This window comes from Glycine soja, chromosome 15 (genome assembly GCF_004193775.1).
Source record: "Glycine soja cultivar W05 chromosome 15, ASM419377v2, whole genome shotgun sequence".
NCBI classification, from domain to species: domain Eukaryota; kingdom Viridiplantae; phylum Streptophyta; class Magnoliopsida; order Fabales; family Fabaceae; genus Glycine; species Glycine soja.
The window spans coordinates 5,827,365-5,849,834 of record NC_041016.1 but is presented as its reverse complement, the minus strand read 5'-3'; the positions used below and the strand labels follow the sequence as shown (position 1 = coordinate 5,849,834).

The following is a 22,470-nucleotide window of genomic DNA, read 5'->3' as shown; positions in this document are numbered from 1 at the left end:
AAAATCCTATAATCACTAAAATTGAATTATGTTTAAACTCCAATTTTAAAATGATGTCAAGCCTATACTAGTGATTGTTGATGTCATTATTGCATTACTATAGATGTCTAACATGCAAACTTTACACAAGAATTGTTTGGTTAGTGTAAAGGATGTGAGTTGGAGATTTTCCATTGCCTAATACCAAAATGATTTATATGAATGGATAGCAACCTTATGAACTAATTTTAAGAGTTAATTTAGACACATACTAAAATTGTAAGACTTGTTGAGTATGTGAATATAAGTTTTTGTCACAAATTTAAAATTGATTTTCAAACTAAAGTAACGTTATGTTATAAACAAGAAGTTTACATTCATTAACAGTACTAGGATTGGAAATTCTAACCCAAACAATGTGTAGCACATGTATTGACAATTTGGCATAATTGTCGTATTAAAATTGTTTATGTAAAACTAAAAAAATTATAGCTATTACAAAAAACAGAAAAATAGTACAAAGAATAATTTGAATAGAAAATAAGATTATCATAGTTCATTAATATTTTTTTAATATAACGTTAGTTTTTATTTATTTCATAGATATATAATTTATAATAATTTTAATTTCATTGAATAAATATGCGCATATCATTCGAATATACCTAACAAACCGTAAAGCACAATATATGAATTAATGCATCATTTACAATAAATTGATATTTTCGTTTTGCAGGGAATGGGTAAACCAATCACTGTTTCTATAATTATATTTTTTTAAGTGAGTTGCATTCGGCCCAATCACAAGTAAAATGGCAGATAAGGCTGCTGCATTACAGTGGCCCAATATTGATCAAAAACAGGTGAAGCGATCCAATTACATTGATTTTAACCACTATCTACCAACTTAAAAAAAAAAAAATCATCTACCGACTCACCCCACCCCGTAAAGCAGATGTGATGGCCCAAACCTTGGGGGAGAGAAAGTGGTCCCTTGTGATCGCCCAATATTAAACTAATCAAATACAATTATTTTTTTCTTCTTCTAAAGATATTGTAATCGGAATCATGAGACTAATTCTCAAGAAGAGGAGATTGGGAAGGTAAATTGTCTCTTCAACAATTTTTTTTCATACACACCACCAAAAAATTGAATCTTTGTCAATATGCTTAAAAAACCTAATGATTTGCCAACTATGTTAGATAGATCTTGTGGATAATACAATTGAGTTAACTTCTTTTTTTCTGAAGCAATACAATGAAATTACTTTGGTACTCCTCTTCTATTCTTTAAATTTTATGATGTGTGGCCATATCAACTTAAAATTGTTTGCATAATGCATATCTCCTTAATTTTCTGATATATAAACGTACTAATGAAAGGAGTTTTTCTATTTGGTAGGCCACGTTGATGAGCGTGTGCTGACTTTCGGACCCCATTATCGACTAATATAGTATTGTGGTGCTTCAAGTAGTTAGCTTAACACGGCTTGATTAATGGCTTTCTCCAGATTAAATTGCGTTGTATAATTTGTTCACAATAATCAGCCACCTATATATAAATCATGCAGCTTTTCATATGGGTATATTATTGGCCCAACATTCTCTCACTTCTTAATATCCAAGAATAGAAATTGGTTCCTCGAGCTTGCCAACCTCTTCCAGCATTGCATATTTTATTTGTTGCACAAATGTCACTTTGCTGCTTGCCCCATTTTTCAAATTGTGGGAGGCTACCTGCTATTGCTATATATCAAGTGGGAGTTATTTCAATAAGGCAACAAGGTTTCCTTTAATACGTTTTCACTATCATTATCATGACGGGACAATTGTCAAATTGTATTCTTATTAATACGGAAGTTGGTGTGTGAGTGATTAAGAACCCAATCCCAAAACTATCCAACACGAGAAACCAGCAATTATATATGCTATGATGTAATTATTAGGGAATAGGTATGTACTCAGTTCGTAGAAAAGTCAAACTTAATTAGCAGACACATCAGGTGAAGTTAGCACAGGTGTGTTTAATTTATCATACACCAGGAGTTATTTTACCTAAACACTGTTAGGTGCAGAATTGATAATGTTTTTCTTACTTGTACTGTTAGCTTTTTATGATTTGTTTTACTTTAAAATTACAATAAAATCATTTACAATATTATCAAAAGTGATAAAATTTATAACTTTATAAATATAAAACAAAATAATTTATAAATGAATTGAAATCTAGAGTTCATGTAATTTTCAAATAATTAAACTCCATAGAACCGTGAAGGATTGTTCGATTAATGAATAATGAAGGTAAGAACGTAGTAGAAGGTACAAGAAAAATTGGTGGTGAAACAGTGGCACTCCTAGTGAGGAATAGCTGTAACGATTACACATTAGCTAGCAGGGAAAGCTGGTGGGATTTATTGTGTTTAATCATTCCTCTACAGATGCTTTTCGACTTTTCGTAAGGTATTAATCATAGTCCTACATTATGATCCGGAAATGATTCTCTGGACAGAAAGTAAATAAATAATTAATTAATTCAAAGACGATCGAAAAGGAAGTGCTAACTTATATAATGTAAAGCATATAATGTTATAGTCCCGTGATACCAAATCTCAAATTCAAATTATTCATGTCTATGCCAATAGGTTCTGGCCGAAGTAACACATATGACTGAGTTAATTGGTTGAAGCAATATGAGAAGTTTGAACATGCAGAGATGCCAAATATAATATCCCGAACATGATTAATTTGTCTCATCGGCCAAGGGCAGAAAGGTTCAAATTACTCTTATTTAGTTGATATGTAAAACAGAAACACTTCATTCCATATATACTCTTGTATATTACTTTAAATATTTAGACCGATGTAGTGAAGTGTTCTGATCAACAATTGCTGATAATAAGGACTGTTTTGAGGTTTCATTTCATCAAACTCATGAGATGGAAAAATGAATTAAATTATTGAAAATTTGGCATGTGTCGTCAATAGGAAGGTAAGAACAACCTCTTGTAGTGGACCACTCAAAACTATGAAAGGTGTTTCATGAACACACACATATATATATATATATATATATATATATATATATATATAAAAGTATTTTATATCAGAATAAGAGGATTATTATATCTAAATCGTATAATTATGAATAAAATATTTTAATATGATATGACTACTTAAAAAATTACATGATTTTTTAAAATTAAATCTTAATCATTTATATTTGATTATATTGTTTGATGATTTCATTTTTATAATGAAATTTTTGTGTCATCTATCAAATATAGAACTTCAGCTGTAGAAAAAAATTTAGAATTTCAACTCATCTAGATTATTCTCAAATAACAAAGATTCAAGGGTTTCCTTTTTCTATTTCGGTTTTGGCATACTCTCTTATCGGTCTCCTCCACCAATAATAGTTATATTCTACTACATGAGTTTGGCTAGACGAACTACATGGATCAACTATTAAACTTGATTAAAAAAATATTTTTAGGGATGTTATTCACTATATATATGAAACTCTTTTTAATAATAATTTCCTCCAAAGTTAATTTTTTAATTACTCTCTATTCCTTTTTAAAGAACTAAAAATTATGCTACTTAGTATTTACTCAGTTCATCGCTATTTTTTTCTTTGCATTACCCAAAGCACTTTAACAACTAATTTTCTATTCTATTTTTCTCTTTAGATGCCACACCGTTATCTCCAAATCACCCTTGTATGGTTCAAATCACTGGACCAGCACATTTCTAACTAAGGGTATAATTATTATGGGAATGATAAAGAAAGAGGATGCAATGTGTTTGCATATGTGAATCTGGGTTGTGGATTTTCTTATATATTGGGTACGAAACCAATATCATAGTAACTCTGCTTGGTTCATGTCATATATGATGAACTTCATTAGAAGATTCTCTTGCGTGCTAACCAATTTTGAGGCTTTGTGCAAGATATGTTACTCTGTATAAAATCTCTAAATTGTCCATTGCAAAGATGACTGGAGCCATGTAATTATATATAGCTTTTAGCTTCGTGTTTGTGCTAGGCAGCACTGGTACTACTTGTAATTGTTAGTGATGACTATAAATTTCAATTGCCCAAAGCTATCAAGTATCAACAAAACTAGAATATCAGATTTACGTTACAAAGATTTTATGATCCTGTCCCTGTACGTAGTTATTAGTTAGTCAAAAAAATTGGCTTTTAGTAACTCGTAGTTCTGAGCAGATTCACATAATCTAAGCGCACTCTTCGTGGTTCATTATTGTATTTTTGGATTAAATATTTTTTTTGTTTCTATTATTTACCTTGACTTTTATTTTTGTCTCTATAATTTGGATTCTTATAGTTTTATTCGATTTAAATTTCGGTCTTTATTATTTATTAAACATTACTTTTGATGTTTATCTGTTCTAGAATACATATGTGGCATATTGCTAGTGGCAAAGACCAAAACTTAAACAGAATGAAATTATTATTATAAGAACTAAAAATCAAACTGCTTAGTACAAAATCAAATTGAGGTAAATTATGAACACAAAAAGTATATTTAAACGTTACATTTTTTTATAGGTTCGTGATATTAGCTTCCTGTCAATTATCATATGTACTTGTTTTGGGATAATTTGGTAAGGAAGTTGAAGTATCAGGGGAACAACTGAGATAGATATTGCATCTAATTCAGTCACTAAATGGAAAATAATTAATCGTAAATCATACATGATCGAGGGTGATTAACTACTGATTTAGAAAGGATTACACCCTACAACTTATGTTGGACTTTTGTAGGAAACTTTGTAGTGTAAGGTTTGTGGACCTAACTTGAACACAATTTCTTTGAAAATCATAATCAGGGCCCATAGCTGACTGTTGGTACTAAAATTATCACACACTGAAAATTGCTTTCTCGCCATATATCATGCTTCGCACAACCGTGTATAACAGACAAAAAGAAAGATACAAAAGAAGGGAATGTGAGTAAACACATAATTACGAAGGTGTTATCATTTAGATAGTCATTAATCATATAATAATACTGACACAGAAATTTCATATTTGCAAATAAGAGCTGTTGACAGGTTGCTTGTTGCGATCATTATCCTTTTGATTTTTTATTTATTCATTTTCATACTTATAATAATACCAATTAGTCTCTTCTTAATATATATTGTCAAAGTGGAAGAATCTTCAAACAAAAGGATTCCGAGGGAAAGAGGAAAAGATTAAAATAGTAGTGGTGTAGCTAGGACATATCACAGTATTATAATAATATTGTAAAATAATCCATCGCCAACATTCTCAGACACCACGCGATTGAAGGGTGCTAAAACTTCCTTAAGAAACAGTCCAAACCAAACGTGACTTAATTTTAGTGATAGATTCTGTATCAAAAGACCGTATACTGGAATTTTCTATTCTTGGTGCATGCCTGCGGTCCAATTCCCTGGTGTGACTGTTCACTATTCTCTCTGTTAATTACTGTCCACTATTATCAAGTGGCTCATTTTACATTGCCACACCTTGATTTAATTTATTAGCAATTAACAATACAAAAAACAGGAACGTCGGTAACATATATAATTTCGCCAATAAAACTACAATACATTTTAAAATAAAAAACTGTCTAACAAGGTTTTCCCGGCCGTCATGTTATGATGAAGATCAGAAAGTAATATTACAAACACACGTAGTTAAGTATATTCTGCTGAAACATTAACAGGATTCAAAGAATCAACATCGTGTGGTAAGTTTGGTAGATAAATTGATTCTCTAAACATGTGGTTAGGCGTAGAGGTTTGATTCTTAAGTTTGCGAGTAGGAAAAAAAAATTATTGAGAGAGATCTCATACCCTTCAATGGATCTCATTACTTGAGATATGTTAATCATTGACTAAGATACTATGGATACACCCATAAAAACAAGACTCAAAGTAGGAGAAAAAATACGGGATGCAACAGTTGATTGGTTAATTTTCAGCCACTTTTGTTTTCTGTTGTTATTGATTGTGCAATATCAAAGTGGATAGCGTTGATATTTTAACATTGTTGTATCGTGAATTGGCTATGACTTTTTGTTTTAATATGGTTCATTGGAATTGGCTCTGGGATTGATGACGTGCATGGTAAAATGCTGGTGAATCACACCCTAAAGTCATACTAGCTTCATGACATCCATTTTTCTACGAAGCTCCAACTTTTAAAGGTATACAAAGCAATCATATGATTTAGGAATTATTCCCTTAATTTAGAACCTAACCGGGTTGTAAACGAGTTGAATTATGGCCGGGAGAATCTCACATCAAAATCCTCATCTTTTATTTGCCATCAAAATTGCCCTATTCAACCACCATGAACCGTAACATCATTAGCATTTGTTTCCCTCTTGTGTGAGCTAAATATGTTTCTCTAAATTACAATATTGCCACAACATTTTTCTTATCACACTTTTATTAACATTATTTTTTCTCTCTTTATTCGTTAAAGCACTAGTTTTATTACACATTTTTCTCTTTTCTTTCTTTCTATCTAAACTTTGTTGTACAATCTACAGAAATAATTTCTCTTTTTGGATTACAAGACAGCCATGATGGGTCTGTGCACAAAGTACAGGAGGTACATGCAATGCATGATATGTGAGTTAACAGTAATATGTGACACGAACAAAATCCATTCATTTTTATCCTTTTTAGCATAAACATTGTGCACAGAGATGATAAAGAAAAGAAATAGAACTATTCAGGCACCTAGGCTTTGACAAAAGCATGCCTATTACATATCAGGATGGAATAGTAACTAGTCAGTGGTGCCGAGAGCCTAGGAAGGTAAAGGACAAAAGACAATGAGGGCAAAAAGGTAATTTGAGGTGCAGACATGAAAATTTTATAAGCAAAAAAAGTAAGGGCAATAATAAAATAAAACTAACCAACAAAAATAAAAAGATTGATGTAATTAGTAAGAAATAAATTCATATTTTAAAAAGACATCCGTTGGATTCTTATATTGATGTGGTGATTTTATTGCTAAATAATATATAAATATCTTTATAAATTTTCATTGAGTTTTTTTGTTAGTGATGAAATTGGAAAACTAATCTTATTTAAAAATTTTATCATAATGAAAAATAGAAAATAAAAGTGAATTGTTGTGAGCTTTTGATGGGTAGAGTTGGCTTGGGTTGATGGTTTGGTCCCCCAAAGGCCTAAGCTTTATCTGTTAGCAGAATTACAGGGTTGCTTGCCAAATTGGAATCTCTTGTCCGGCGCTGATGGGTCCCGAGCGAGTAGTGGGTGTGGGTAGGGAGGACCCACTTCCACCTCCATCTCTAACTATCAAAAGTGGATCTACATCCTCTCTTGTCACTCAAAAATTTCACAAGAAAAACACGAAAATTATATTAATAGAACTATTCAATCTTGTTACATCTATATTTTGTTTTTCTCTTCCATGACACAGTACTATCATATTCTTTTAAGAGTAAATAGTATGTATACTAACAACATTACAGTTTAACAAAAAAAATTATTTTAATGTATCACATGGATTAAGTTACTTAAAAGTAGAGAAAGTTGGTTATATAAGTAACTGTTATTTGAGTTATTTAAATTTATATTAAATATAAGAGAAAGAAATAAAATATTTATGAATTGAACAATTTATTAATAAAAATATTCATTAAAAAATTAATTAAATTACTAAAGATTAAAATGACATAAATTAAATTGTTTATACTGACACCGTTGAAGATAGACTGAGTGTAAAGGATATATATAATATTATTTAATCACTTTCGAGTTTCAAAACTCATAAAATCGTGAATAACTTATGTCACTTTATTATGTTAAATTATTATTTAAAAGGAAAGCATCTTCAATTCTATTAGATAGGATGCCAACAACATGCTCAGATTGTCACCAAAATTCCATATAGAATAATACTCCCTAGTTCAAACACAAGTAATTTTATCTAGTTATAATTACTCGTTTCTCTCTCTCTCTCTCTCTCTATATATATATATAATTTTATAACTTTTAACTCATTAATGTTTTTATAAAAATCATAGATTGAAACTTTCTTTCATATATATAAAATTTTATATTAATCTAAAATCATTTGTTATTTTATTTATATATATTAAAATCCACATAATATAAATTTTTTGAAATATATTAATATAATTTTTTAAGGTATAAGCCCTTCTAGTGTCGCTGGGTTCAAGATTCGACTTTCTAATATTTTAAGAAAATTCATCATGGTTAAAGTTTTTTATATATGCTCATCACGGTTACACTTTAATTTCACTACGACCAATTAACAATAGGTGTTTTTAAACACACAATAAAACAACAGTACGAAAAATAAGTTTATAGTAGAGTTATATTTTTTGTGTAAAAGTTTTTATACTACATACTAAATTAGAAATATTCTTTAGTATAATTTTTAACGTAAATAATTTTATCATGACGATTTATAATTTATGTAAAAAGATTTACAATGTCAGTGCATGTTTATTTATCCTTATTTTTTTAAGGAAGCTTATTTATTCTTATAAACTCCTATTTATTTAAATTCATATTAAAATAAACTGGTTCACTTCAGAAATAAGCTTAGATTTGTTTAAAATAAATTTAAAAATTGATTGTAATGTTCAACTTTATTTTATTTAAATAGTTAAAGTAAACCAGGACACATCAATAAAATAGTTACCTTATGACTAATTGTGTGTTTAGATGGATGTTGAGAAAATTGATTTTGAAAATTTGATTTAAATAAAATAAATTTTGAAGTGATATAATTTATGTTTAGATGTTTTTATTATAAAAATTTGATAAAAAAAATTATCTAACATACAATTTTTCAAAAGTTATTAGCAAAATTGTAAATTTGGTCTCCCTATTTGTTTCAAAATTATAAATTTGGTCACTCAGTTTTTTACAATCTCGTTATTTTAGTACTTAGTCTTGAGATTGAACGTTGATTGTTAACTGTATGCCTTGATTGTTATGTGTCATGTTTTTATTGAACGTTGAACGTCACGTGTCGTGCTTTTGTGGGAGGTTGACGTTAATTAGGTTTACGAAATTAACGTCCAATAAAAGTGCGACACGATCAAGATAAACAATTAATAGTAAACATCTAATTTTAGGATTGGGGACTGAAATAATAAGACTGCAAAAAATATGGGGATTACATTCGTGAATTAAATTATAGGGTGATCAAAATCGAACTTTAAGACAAATAGAGAGACTAAATTTATAATTAGGCCAAAAAAAATTTAACTCATAATCAATTTTAGACTCATAACTAATTTCTTAATGTGAAATTAAAGATGTAAAAATTACCTAATTGGTTGATATTTTAATGTGATTCTAGATAATTTAATGTAAAACCAAACATATACTTAAAATCTAGGCGTTTGAATTTTAGAAACAATCTCTTCTTTTTTAGTTAGGATAAGGTTGGAATTAGATTCTAGAAACAACCTTTTCTTTATATCTCACCCTTTTGAAGGAGAGTCTTAGTATGATGATTCGATTTATTGGGCATACGCAAGAGGTAGTGCTGTAAAAAAAAAAGTGACGTTCTAGTTGTGAAATCAGCCTCTTGCAAAGGTAAAAGGTAGGGGCTCTATAATGGATCCAACTCTTTATTGAACACGGTCATAGATAATGTGAGTTTTACAGTAACAGTTTGCCTTTTCTAATTAAAAGAAAGGGGAAAAAATCATTCCAATTGGATTTTTCAAAGAATACTTTTATGTCAAATTCAGATGAGATAAGAATTAGTTTTTAAAAGAGAGTTTTTTTAAGGTATTTTAAAAGAGATAGTTGAATATTTTAAGTCTGACTAAAAATCTTGGTACAAAGTACAAACCAAAATGCTTTAAATGTAAAAATTTGGTTTTTGAAGGGTGTTAAGCATCCCTAAAATTAAGATATTCACTTGTTATGGATAAACATTGATTAAGTGGTCTTCTTCCAACACAATAATAACACTAGTAACTTGTTAACTTATATAATGGCGCACCGTGATTGATCTCAATCGGTGAATATATAATAGGGTCAATTCCAAATTCAGTTCATATATACATATACCCTCTGTTATAGTAAAGATTATTATTATTATTTTAATTTTTTTTAAAATTTATCTATACTGATGTGTTTAAAGTAACTTACATTCAATTCATATTAAAAAAAATTAAATAATGTATATCTAAATGACTAAATGTTTATATACATTTTGCATCAAAGGTTCTTCTATATAAATATATTGTCCTTATTTTTTAATGATTGTATGCCTGACATTTTTTATGATTAATATACAATTTTATAAGTGTAAAAAAAAAAGCCAGAGTGTAGTATTATTTTAATTACTAATAACCAAAGTTTAACAAAATAGATTTGAAACTGGTGAAGAATAATGATGGGAAGTTGAGAGGAGTAGAAGATCCCTTGGGAGACTACAAAATCCATTTGTTCCCCATCTGTGCTTTGCTTTATCTCACTTTAATTCCTTTTCCTTAGAAGCTGAGCTGCCACCACATGATTCTGCACCTCAAGGCTCCATCTCCTCACTCTTCCAACCCTTTCTCTGTCTCTTTCTGACACCCCCATTAACGGTTTTATTACCAGCTTTGATTAAAATAATTTATGAATTCTTACCAAGCAATATAATACTATTAAGAAGCATTTCACATTTTAAGGAAATTTAATAATTTAAAAATAAAACATTAATTTTTTAATGATTCTTTCATAATACGTTTTTATATATCCTATATTTAATAAACCAAAAAATGTCGTGACCAAATTACGTGGGAGAGGAGAAAGAACGAGCATAGCAAGAGGTTCTTAAGAGCAAAGCGTGGCCTTCCTAGGTTCTTAAGATAATGGCTTTTTGTCCCTTTCATTTGGAAACTTTTGGTCCATGACTAGGGTGTGTAAACACTAGATCAGTAAAATAAATAAAACTGAATTGATTTAAAAAAAAATCAACCTGAATTGATTTTGAATTGTTTTAATCAATTTAATTTTATATTTAAATAGTTAAATTAATTTAGAAACTAAAAATTGAATTAATTTTAAAAAATTAATTCTTAACTGAACAATTTTAAATTAGTTCTAAAAGTCAAATTAGTTTGAAACTAATTTTTGAATTATTTTTTTAAAATATAAAAATAGTTAAATAAAAATCAATTTGTTTAATTAAACTGATTTAATAAAAATAATTCGATTAATCGAGTTGATTTTATAAAATAATACACTCATTTCAATTCAATTTAAGTTTGGTTGCAATTCAATCCAAATCATTTGTTTTAACACCCTTGTCCATATGATAACATAAATATATGTATCTCTTTTTCATTTTTTAAATCACCTAAGATTGCATATTATACTAATCATCTCATTGATTCAAAATAACTTGTATAAAATCATTATCGACAATATTTTTTAATAAATTTTCAATACAAAAGCATTTTAAAAGTCTCAAAATTGATAGCACAATTTATTTTCTTTAATAATTTATGCACTTGTCTCACCCTTTTAAGAAAAAAGGTTTTATTTCTAATTATACTCATAATATGCTCTATTCGTCTATATAATTTGTTAATACAAATTGCATGTTTTCTCATATTTTGGTTTAGTTGAAATTTCACATTAATATTCTTGGCCAAGAAGTAACAGAACTATTTAACAATTTAAAAATCTAACTGCCGCATTTGTCGATTAAAATTACTACAGTAATTAAAACAAAGTGGAAATGGAATTTATTTCCTTATAGGGCATTGGGCTTTTGGGATTCCCTCTTCGTTCCTATTTTTCAGATTCTCTCAGTCCCTATAGTCTGTAGTACAACTACGAGGAAATGTTAGGTATTGATGCGCGGAACCAGCGTCTACTGTTGGTCTCTGTAACTCTCAGAATCATTTTAAATATTAAAAAATTATTAATATATTTTACTAGAATAAATATTTATTTTATATTAAATATTACATTTTCCTGTATACTTATATCGTGGTTCTTGCTTTTCATTTTTTTAATCACTGCCTGATTAATTCCCATTTTTGTTGTACCTCCATCGCCTCTTGGATTTTTTCCTTTTGGTTTCTAGGAGTGTATTTGGCATCATATTTAAGTTAATTTATAATTTATTTTATCAGTTTATAAATTTATTTGAGTATATTAAAAGTATATGATAGCTTATTTCACTAATATATAATTTATAAGTTAAACCTTCCTCAACTAATTTATAAATTATATTTCCTCCGTTCGTTTTAATTTATTAATTAATTAAGCTCATTAAGTAGAAAACAAAAAATACAATAATTTTTTATTATAATAAAATAGTTGTGATTTCTTATTTTATTTCTTTTCTTTTCACTCTACATGTGTAAATTAATTAAAAATTATGAGATAAGTAAATATATAGTTGATAAAAGAATAATTAATAAAATATTGAACTTTACAAACAATAGATTATAAATAAAAATATTTTCTTAAGAAAATATCACAATTAAAAAGGTACGGAGGCTAAAATAGTTCATAGTATCTTAATTTTTATAATAATTATTTTAAATGTTATATAAAAAATGATTTATGATTAATTAACTTTGTAAATGTTTTTACACTAATAAATAGACATTAAAGTCTAAAGCATTGTATTTTATTTAATCTTATTTGAGACATCATCAAACACTAATATAAATATCTCTCCCAATATGAATTTAAATTTTAATTCATCACATTATAAAAAACTAACGTCTGATTAACTCTTAGTTAATGTTTATTGAATAATATCAGTTGAAATCAATTGTTAAATTCTGAATGTCCTTCTCATATTTTTTTATTATTCTTAACTTTTCTCACCCTAATTTTAGTTTTTCTTGTCACATCATTTAATTGCATTTATCGTTTTCTATATAATTACTTATTATCTTTCTCTTTTACTCAAAAGGTGAATATACTTAAGTGTGTCAAATAAACATTACTTGTTTTATTATTCTATATTTCTTATTCAAAAATGGTTTTTCACACAAGATGCGTGTACCACGGAAAGAAGAGAGGTATACGTAGGGGAAAAAAGGTGATATATATGATAAGATAAAAAGAAACGAAAAGACTATAAAACGATACAAATTTAAAATTTAAAATGTAAAATAATCATAATTGTTTAACTAGTAAAATGTAAATTCTAATATTAAATCAAACTCGCCACGTGAAACTACGTCCTACGTGCAACTAGACAATTTTTCTTTTACATGAAAGCAATTAATATAATTCTAATATCAATTTTTCTGAAGATTATACTTAAAGGTAACAATTGATAATTAAAAATGAAAAAAAATTAATATTACTTATGCGTTGCATTCGGTGATTTTTTTATAAAGAAATGAACTTCCATTGTAAATTTTATAACAATGATCAGTAAGACTATTATTTTTGTTATTAATATGAAATATTCATCCTCTCTTCTTTTAAGGACATATTTTTTAGTTATAAGATTTAAATTTAAAATTTTAAATAAGATATTGAGTCTAGAATTATTTAGATTATTTAGATTGATGACTTATTTGTAGAAATTAACTAATTTAATATATATGATCCTTCAGTACGTAGTTAAATAATTAAGTTCATGTTACTAGCTAAATGCTGGTCGACAACTTCAAATTTTCAGTGTCTCACTCCCTCTGTTAAAGCTCACATCACATTACATTACTATCTAAAACCTACAAGCAAGACTTAATATCTGTTCTTTGTCTGCTTACTCTTTGTTTTCAAGGATTCCTTCGAACGAGCAAAATGTCGGCTAACTGTGAGAAAATGGTAGCCATCCCTCCAACGACCAACCAATGGCTACAGGTTCTTCACTTCTCTCTCTCTCTTCTCTCTCACACACAAACACACTTATTAGACAAATACATGACCAGTGCAATTTTGTTGCTTTGCTTTTGGAAGAGAATACCTCCACTGTGTGTGTTGTTATCATACCCTAGAACAACGCCACTTAAACTGGATCTCCCTTAATTTGTATATTTTATTGTATTAATTTTTCTTAATTACCCTCTAAATATTTTCATCATCAGGTGGATGATCACAAGGTCTTGATGGGTTCCAATGGTGGAAGTAGTAACAATAATAAGGTAATGGAAAAACCAGGTCAAAATCAACTTGTGCAGCAGCAGCAACATCCAGAAACCCTCAAGTGCCCTCGTTGTGACTCATCAAACACCAAGTTCTGCTACTACAACAACTACAGTTTGTCTCAGCCTAGACACTTCTGCAAAGCCTGCAAGCGCTATTGGACAAGAGGTGGAACCCTCAGAAACGTTCCTGTTGGTGGAGGCTGCAGAAGAAACAAGCGTGTAAAGCGTCCAATAACAAGCCCTTGTTCTGCCGCCATTGACACTGCTTCTAATTCTTCTAACTCTTCTTCTGCTCCCACTGCTGCTGCTTCACTACAACCCCAGATCGACACTGCTTCAACCTCAAATCACATCAACCCTTTGTTCTATGGATTACCAAGTAGCTCTAGCGATGTGAATCTTCCATTGTTCTCTAGGTTCGGTTCTAGAATCTCCAGTTCCGGGTTTGATCTTCAGTTGAATAATGCCCTTGGATTAGGTTTTTCATCCGGGGTTTTGTCCAATGAAGCTAGTGATAATAACGGTTACAGAAGCGGGTTTGGTTCAAACAATATGCTTCTTTCAAGTTATACATCCACTACTACTACTACTCCAGCTATGTCTTCTCTTTTGCTTCAACAGAAGTTCATCAGTGGTGGATTGAAAAATGATGCTGATAGCAGCAACACTTTCCAGCATGGCTTAAGCTTAACCTCACTAGAGCAGTTGCAAATAGCAAGTGATCATAGCAGTGAGGCAGGGATGGTGGCATTAAAAGATGTGAAAGTAGAATTAGGACAAAACAACAACAGGTTGGAGTGGAATGGTGGTGCTTTCCAAAGCCAGATCCAGCATGTGGGCTTGTACGATCCTTTGCTTTATTGGAATAATTCAGCAACAGCTTTGGGTGTTTGGAACGATCAAGCTGCTAATATTGGTTCATCAGTCACTTCTCTGATCTAGAAAAATACAATCCAATCGAATGAAGAAGTATGGTTTTCAAGTTTGTCTCCCCCTTCTGTCTTGTTGCTGCTACTTTTTTCTTTTGTTTTGTTTTTCTTCTTTTTTTTGGGCCAAAATGGGAAATTAAAGGGAGGAAATTAAGGTGATACTTGTAAGAAAATGGGAAAGCAAAAGGTGAGAGGAGTTTGGATCGGAGCGATCATGTCAGCTGAATCCTGCAAATATATATAAATTTCTCTTACAAGATTGGGAAAAGAATTGCATATATTGCTCTGAGAGGAACCTGGGATCCTCTTCTCTCATCTTCTCACAGTTGCTGCGCAGTGTTCTCTACGGAAATCCTTTCTGTTGAATTAAAGTTCCCCATAGTTAAGTAAGTTGGTCTTTCATTTTGTTATGTACATATGGATGACATTTCTTTTCTTTTTCTTATCTTGTAATGAACCAGCTGTGGTTAGCTAGGTGGGGTAGGGGATTTACTGGGTATGATGCTGTCCTTGAATAAAGGAACTAATATTGGTTTCATTTTTGTTAACTTTGTGATGATTTTTGTTTTGGATAGGGAGAATGGGAATATATTGGGTATAATGGTATAGAAGAGAGGGGGATTATTTACTTGGTTTTAGATGATTAATGAGTTAATGTATGTCGGTGGTTTAATTTGGTGCTTATATGTGTTCAACCTCGTTCTATCCATCTATTGGTTCTGAGAAACTTTGGTCCATGCACAGAATATTGATGCTTTTATTTATCCATCCATGTATATCTTTTCAGATACTTCACATTGAAAACAATGAGCTACTAATTCACACTGAAAACAAATGAGCATGCTGGAATGGTACGTAACTGTAAGATGGCCTAGGTAGTCAATTAAGCTAATATCATTTGTTCACGATAGGAACTTAAGCAGGGTTTGGACTCATGCTGTTCTATAGGGAGAAGGGACATTTCGTCAATATTCCAATTCAAGTGATACATAACAAGAATTTCGATATTCTCATACCTTTACTTTTACCTTCTTTTTCTTATTATTATATCACTTATTGTATATCTGATACATCTATAACTCATTTGTAGGGTGTAAGAAGTAATAGGAAGAGAAAAATAAAAAAAAAAAGTAAAAATGAATAAATTAATAATATAATTAATGTGATAAAATTAAGAAGAATGAAATAAAATGAAAAGATGGATAAAAATACTATGCAAATGTACGTATATCTCTTATTTTTCTTTTTTATCCTTTCTATTTTCACTTTCTCATCAGCGTGTACACACACCTCAAAGAACTATCAAACAATCCTTTGCAACAGAGGAAAGTATGATTAAAAAATGTGTACGTAGAATCAAGTATAATGCAACAAGATACATGCTGCACACGTTTTCTTTCAATCTAAATTAACCATTTTGTTATTAAGAGTTTATGTTGATAAAATAAATGTAAGAAATTTTATGAATTTTCATATAGCAACTACTTTTTCAACAAATGTTTTTTTATATTTTTATATTTTTTTCGGATGTCCACTTTTAACTCTTTTAAAATGTAGCTACGTGTGTTTGACTCGTCTTTTTTAATGTATAAATTGTAAATATTTTAGTACTTGAGATGGGTTTGTTGTGTACAGTTGCATAAATGATTCCCATGCTGCAAGTTCCAGCCCATTCATTCATTCAAGTTTATGGATCCAAAATAGATAGATCGAACTCCGCGTCTTAACTCAACCAATCTGGAAGTTTAGGATTTCTTTTTTTTTTTTTCTGCACCACATATATTTTTTATTTCAGACAATCCTGAAAATTTTGAACTTCAGTTTTTATTTTTTATTTTCGAGGATAGGACTTCAATTTTATAAGGAAATTACTTTATGGTACTAAGAATATGTCACACGAAAGGTACGAAAACATAAATTAGCGGCTGATCCATGATTTGCGTCAATTCTTTTTTTATTTTTTTCCTTTTGATTAAATCTTTAACCAATAAAAAGAAGTTACGTGTATATAAATTATGATGTCACATAAAGAAAGATAAATATAAATTATGAGTATTAATTAGGTGTTTAAAAAGTGTGGATGTTTGTGTATCATTACTCTTGTGATATATATGTACATCCCATTGTGGTGTATTGAGGTGAAAATAAGAGAGATAGAAAGAAAATGAAAAAGATAGAGTGAAAAAATAATGAATGTGATAAGTGAGGTGATAAAGAGAGAGAGAGAGAAAAATTAGAGGTGGAAGTGAGATGGAAGAGAAAGTGGATGTATGAGTAGTATTTCCATTATCATTGATGGTAATGTTCGATGAGATTTTTTTATATGATTGCTTATTTTTCGATATTTAAATGCAATAATATGCACACAAAAAATCTAGTGTTATGTTTGATGTTTTTCACAAAGTCTTGACTTATGCACAATCTCAACAAATTTAACCTTATAAATGTTACATTGAGATTAGGGACCAGCCAGGTTGGAAGGGAAACTCACTAAATTTGACTTAGTCAAGAGATTTTTTTTATATATAGAAATTAGTTATTAGGTGTCATGAAAAAAAAAACATTGATACTAGGGAGAAGAAATAATATGAATTGTTGTCAGATTTAGAGACAAAGACTGAGGCGCCGAAGATATATAAATAAGTAACTAATTTTGAATATATCATAATTAAGCATTATTCTAAAAAGTAAAATGAATTTTAAATATCTTTAATATTATCTTTAAAAAGTAAATTAAAATAAGGATTTGAAATTATTGATGAAAGAGAGAATTCGCCGAAGTTAAAAAATATATTTGAAAAAAAGAAGATTGAATCAGGTAAAGAATTGAACAGGGTTAATTACAAAAATATTAGAAAAAGAAGTGAGTTTGGATAGTTGTTGCTAACAAAATTTTTAGGAAAAGTGGCAAACAGATATGCTTGTTAGGAGATACACCTACAAATGAGAGTGGGTGTGAGGGAGAGCGGAGCCTACCTTACTTAGTCATGATTCTTTCTTTTTGTTACTTATTAATTATAAATAAAGAATCCTTAACAATATAACCCTTACTCTCTCAAAACAAAACCCTACCTTATTATTTTTCTTGGAGCCTATCTACCATATCGGTTGTGCTTCTCCTTATGCGAAATTAGGATTACGGGTATCATCTATCTATGTATCTATCTTGTTCCACGCTTCACAGATGCAAATACATGGCTACACAAATACGCACCTTTGCGGGTTCCCGAACCCTATCCTTACAGCAGAGGCTACGTAAAGTCCGTGGGCGAGGCCACGGTGAACCTGGAGAAGGATAACACTTTCTTCTCCAAGTTGGACCAAGAGTCGAAGCCGGTCATAAGAGATGACACTGAAGAAATTTCTGCCGAGGTATACTTCTATTGCTTTATTTAACTTTTCAATTTTCTTAGATTTCTGACTGCTATGTAATGTAAGACATTACACATCACCTGTTGTCTTGCTATATGTTATTGATACGGGCTAGTGTTGTATAGTTGTTGAGGAAGCTTGTGGATGATGCTTAGCTTCTAAGTTTTTGAACCTTAAACTGACTAAGGCTCTCTGTTTACTTCAATGACTCGCAAAACAAGGAAGCTGGTAAGATCACTGGTTTAGAGATTCTTCTTATTGATCCCACTGAAGAGAAAAATCATTTCACTGTCTTGGAATTTCACCTTCGAAACAATACTTTTAGTGTCTCCTTGGAAGATTTTTTATCCTTAAGTTCAAGATATTTATGAGAAGGGTAGTTTTTTTTATGCACACTTGGGTGGTGATGTTTTCTCGCCGACAGTTGTTTGTTTCCTATTGCCTAGAGAATTGTTGATCGGGTGGTTTCAAAGTTCGAGAGAGTTGAAGGCATAGACCTTTCAAAAGACAAAGAAGCTCTTGTGTGCATCACTAAGGAAGCCCGGAATGCAATCAGGAACCTCTCATTCTTGACTTGTGCACCCATCAGGTATCTACTTTTGTCCTTTAATTGGCCAATCTAGTTTTTCAGTGTGTTTTCACCATTTGTACAAAGCAAAGCTACTTAATGCCTATGTTTTCAAGTTGTCATTCAAAACAGCAAATGGAAATGAGAGCGGTGTATTAGTGAACACACCTCACAAGAACTAGATTTGAGGAATTATGTTCAGATCTTCTTGACAGGTAACGATTACTGATAAGTTTGAATGGATGACAAATACATGATTTTGGTGCTTCCGCTAAAGCTGAAAAAATTAATCATGTGTTTCAAGCTCAGGACAGCAGTAGAAAATATATTGAAGAAAGCAAAACTCCAAGTTGGGGATGATTACGCGGTTGAACTCCGTAGTGTATAAGCATGTATCCCAGCTGTTCAGGAGCTTCTAAAGAAGCTGACTGGCAAGGACATAAAAACTTATTACTTTTAATTAATTAGGTATTTAGGTTGGGATTGTTGAATTGTTGATTAATTACTTGGCCTATCTGAAGGCCAATTGCTGGCTTTCATGTCTTTGTCATTGTATTTTGGTTACTGTCAATGCAGAGTTTGAGCATTGTCATGATAGTAGTATCTAATTACTTAGAGATCAATTGTTTTTGAGTTCTTTGGTTCAATCAAGTTACTGACATTTCTAGTATTATTAGGTAATGTTTCATATTCTTGTGTATAAAAAATAAATACTAAGAAAACTTTATCATATATATATATATATATATCAACTTTATCTTCATATTAAGTGAATATCTGACATCGTTAATTTGTGCTACATCTTATTCTCTTTTCTTGATATATTAATTAAGGTTCAATTTTTTCTTCTGTATTTTCTAGACTAAAAACATTAAGATATTAGGTAAATATCTTAATTAAAAATATTGACTACAAATTTTTATCCTTTTTAATAGTAATCAAATTAATTATAATATAAATTATTTTTTAATTGAAATTGACTTAATTATGATGCAAGTTACCCTTCTTAGTAGTCATCAAATTAGTTATGATATAAATTATCTTTTTAATTGTAATTTAAGTTAATTTAATTACTATTATTGAGTAACTTTTTTGTGATAGAGATACAAAACATATTTTCGTTGAGGGTATTTCTGTTAGTTACTTATTTAAAAAAGTTGAAGGTAAACTTGTTTACTTTGCCAGATTACAAATAAAAAAAGAGTGTATATAAAGAAAGTCATAAGTCCTTAGTGTTGAGATATTTTTCGGCAAATATGTCACTCATGCTTTAAGTCCGCCAATTCACTGTTTTTCTCACTTAGACAAAAAAAATTGCACAATTTTTTTGATATAAACACTATAAAATTTCATAATATCAAAAAGGGAATTATAATTTTTTTTAATATAGTATATATATATATATATATATATATATATATAATTAACAGAAATTAAGCTTTTAATTTAGATATTATAAATCTATACTAATAATATGATACATTAAATTATATATTAACAATATGTATCAATAGTATATATTAAATTTCTATATGAACAATATTATACTACACAATACATCGTATTGTTAGTATAAGTTTAATAGCTACATTAATAGATTAGACAAAAGTTATATTAATAAAGGCAATTTTAATGTCTAACATTAGTATACAATTTCTTTCATCAAAAATAAAATAAAATTAAATATATGAATCATTTTTATTTTTCATTATTTTAATTATCTTATTTGATTAAAATTAGTTTTTCAAAAAATTGTTCGCATTTTTTTTTAGAAAAAAATGTTCATATATACTCTATTTATTACATATATCAATGCAAGAGACATATATATCTTTACACTTCATATTAGACGTAGCTCATCTCAAAAGTTAATTTCTTGTCATATATTTCTTTTTTTTTATGAGAAATTCATGTCATATATTTCTAGCTATACGGAGTATTCCCCTTCTCATATACGACTGGTTATAGGATATGGAAAATTTGTAAAACTGAAAACTTATTGATATTAAGACAGAATATGTTATGATATTATATTTAAAAGGGTAAAATTTATTTTTAGGTTATGTACTTTCGGTATAAAAAAAATGACATTCTTGTATTTTTAATTTTGATCAATTTATTTCTTGAACTTTAGAAAATTGTTTTCGTTTGAAAAGCACTTTAGAATCACTACTTTTATAAAATTTAGGATCAAATTGATTAAAATTGAAAGTTAATGACTAAAACTAAGTTTCACTAAAAGTATAGTGAATAAAAACATATTTTACTTTGTTGAAAATTAATTGAACACCATTGGCTCCCAATAGTCAGTTCAAAACAATAGGATAGTTCAAGTTTTAGAAGTAGGATTTTGATTATATGTTCCTAATTATGAGATATCTTAACATGTCATCTGGATTCATATTTATATAGGGATTTGATAGAAATAAAATATAGGTTAAAATATATTTTAAATTTGTAATAAATACTTGAATTTTATGTTTATTTTTTTTATAATTTTTTTCTTTGTATTGAATTCGTAATAAAAATAATAATTTTATTTTTAGTTTTTGATATGCTTTTAGTCCTTAATAATTTGACAAATTTTGCATTTGCTTCTCAATAAAAAAAATTATTTGCTATTAGTCTTTTTCAAATAAACTAATAATAAATGAAATTCTTTTATTGAAGAGTAAACACAAAATTTTTTAATTTATTAGGAACTAAAAAAAGTGACAAGGACAGAAAATAAAATTTTTGTTCTCTATTAGGGAGCAAAAACAATAAAAAATTATTGGAAGTAAACACAAAATTTAGATATTTATTAGAGATTATAAACATATTTTAACCTAAAATATATGTTTATAGAAAAAAATTATTGCACTGATTTATAGAAATTTTAATGGGCTTAATCATTATCAAGCCAAAAAAATACACAAATATAAAATGATACTTCCTCAATCTCAAAATAATAATGGTCCTAAGTTGTTTTTATACCGTGTAAGAAAAAAAAAGAGAATAATAAATTTATAAAATTGACCTTATATTATCATTAATATTATAAGGGATATAGGTGAAAAAATAATTAATGTTACATTAAAAAATTAAAATAACAATTATTTTTTGACACTTTTTTTTCTTCAAGAATAATTATAATGAGATTGAAAGATTAACATATATATTTTGTAGACTCATATATAAGCAAAAAAGTTTTTTTATTTTTTGGATTCAAGTATAAGCAAATCTAACAAATTTTACTCCTAATTAATAATATCATTTTTAAAATATTCTTCATTTAATTACAACTCTATTTTTAAGGAATCTATTTTATTGATGGTATCAAGTTTTAACGAAAAATATTTTAAGAATAATCTTATCTTATATTTGAGATTAATAAAATTAAATAATTTTAACTAATTTTCTTAATATGTGAAAGTAGTTATTTTTGTTGTTATATGATTATAGAGAAGGTATATTTTTTCAAGATAAATATAAAATGATGTTT

The 22,470-nt window shown here is 28.8% G+C and overlaps 1 protein-coding gene and 1 long non-coding RNA gene across 5 annotated transcripts; both read left to right on the top strand.

The window, feature by feature from the left end:
• Window positions 1–13,621: 13,621 nt before the first annotated feature.
• Window positions 13,622–15,753, top strand: LOC114386812 (dof zinc finger protein DOF1.4-like). Its single transcript, XM_028346864.1, has 2 exons — window positions 13,622–13,833; window positions 14,058–15,753. The coding sequence occupies exons 1-2, from the start codon at window positions 13,774–13,776 to the stop codon at window positions 15,057–15,059; spliced, it is 1,062 nt and encodes a 353-aa protein (XP_028202665.1). The 5' UTR covers window positions 13,622–13,773; the 3' UTR covers window positions 15,060–15,753.
• A 2,345-nt stretch (window positions 15,754–18,098) lies between these two features.
• Window positions 18,099–19,633, top strand: LOC114387661. Of its 4 annotated transcripts, none has more exons than XR_003661370.1 (3): window positions 18,099–18,418; window positions 18,544–18,646; window positions 18,865–19,633. It is a non-coding gene; the product is annotated as an uncharacterized LOC114387661 (long non-coding RNA). The 4 variants fall into 4 exon arrangements; XR_003661369.1 differs by having other exon boundaries at window positions 18,544–19,201; window positions 19,296–19,633; XR_003661368.1 differs by having other exon boundaries at window positions 18,544–19,201; window positions 19,291–19,633.
• The last annotated feature ends 2,837 nt before the right edge of the window (window positions 19,634–22,470 follow it).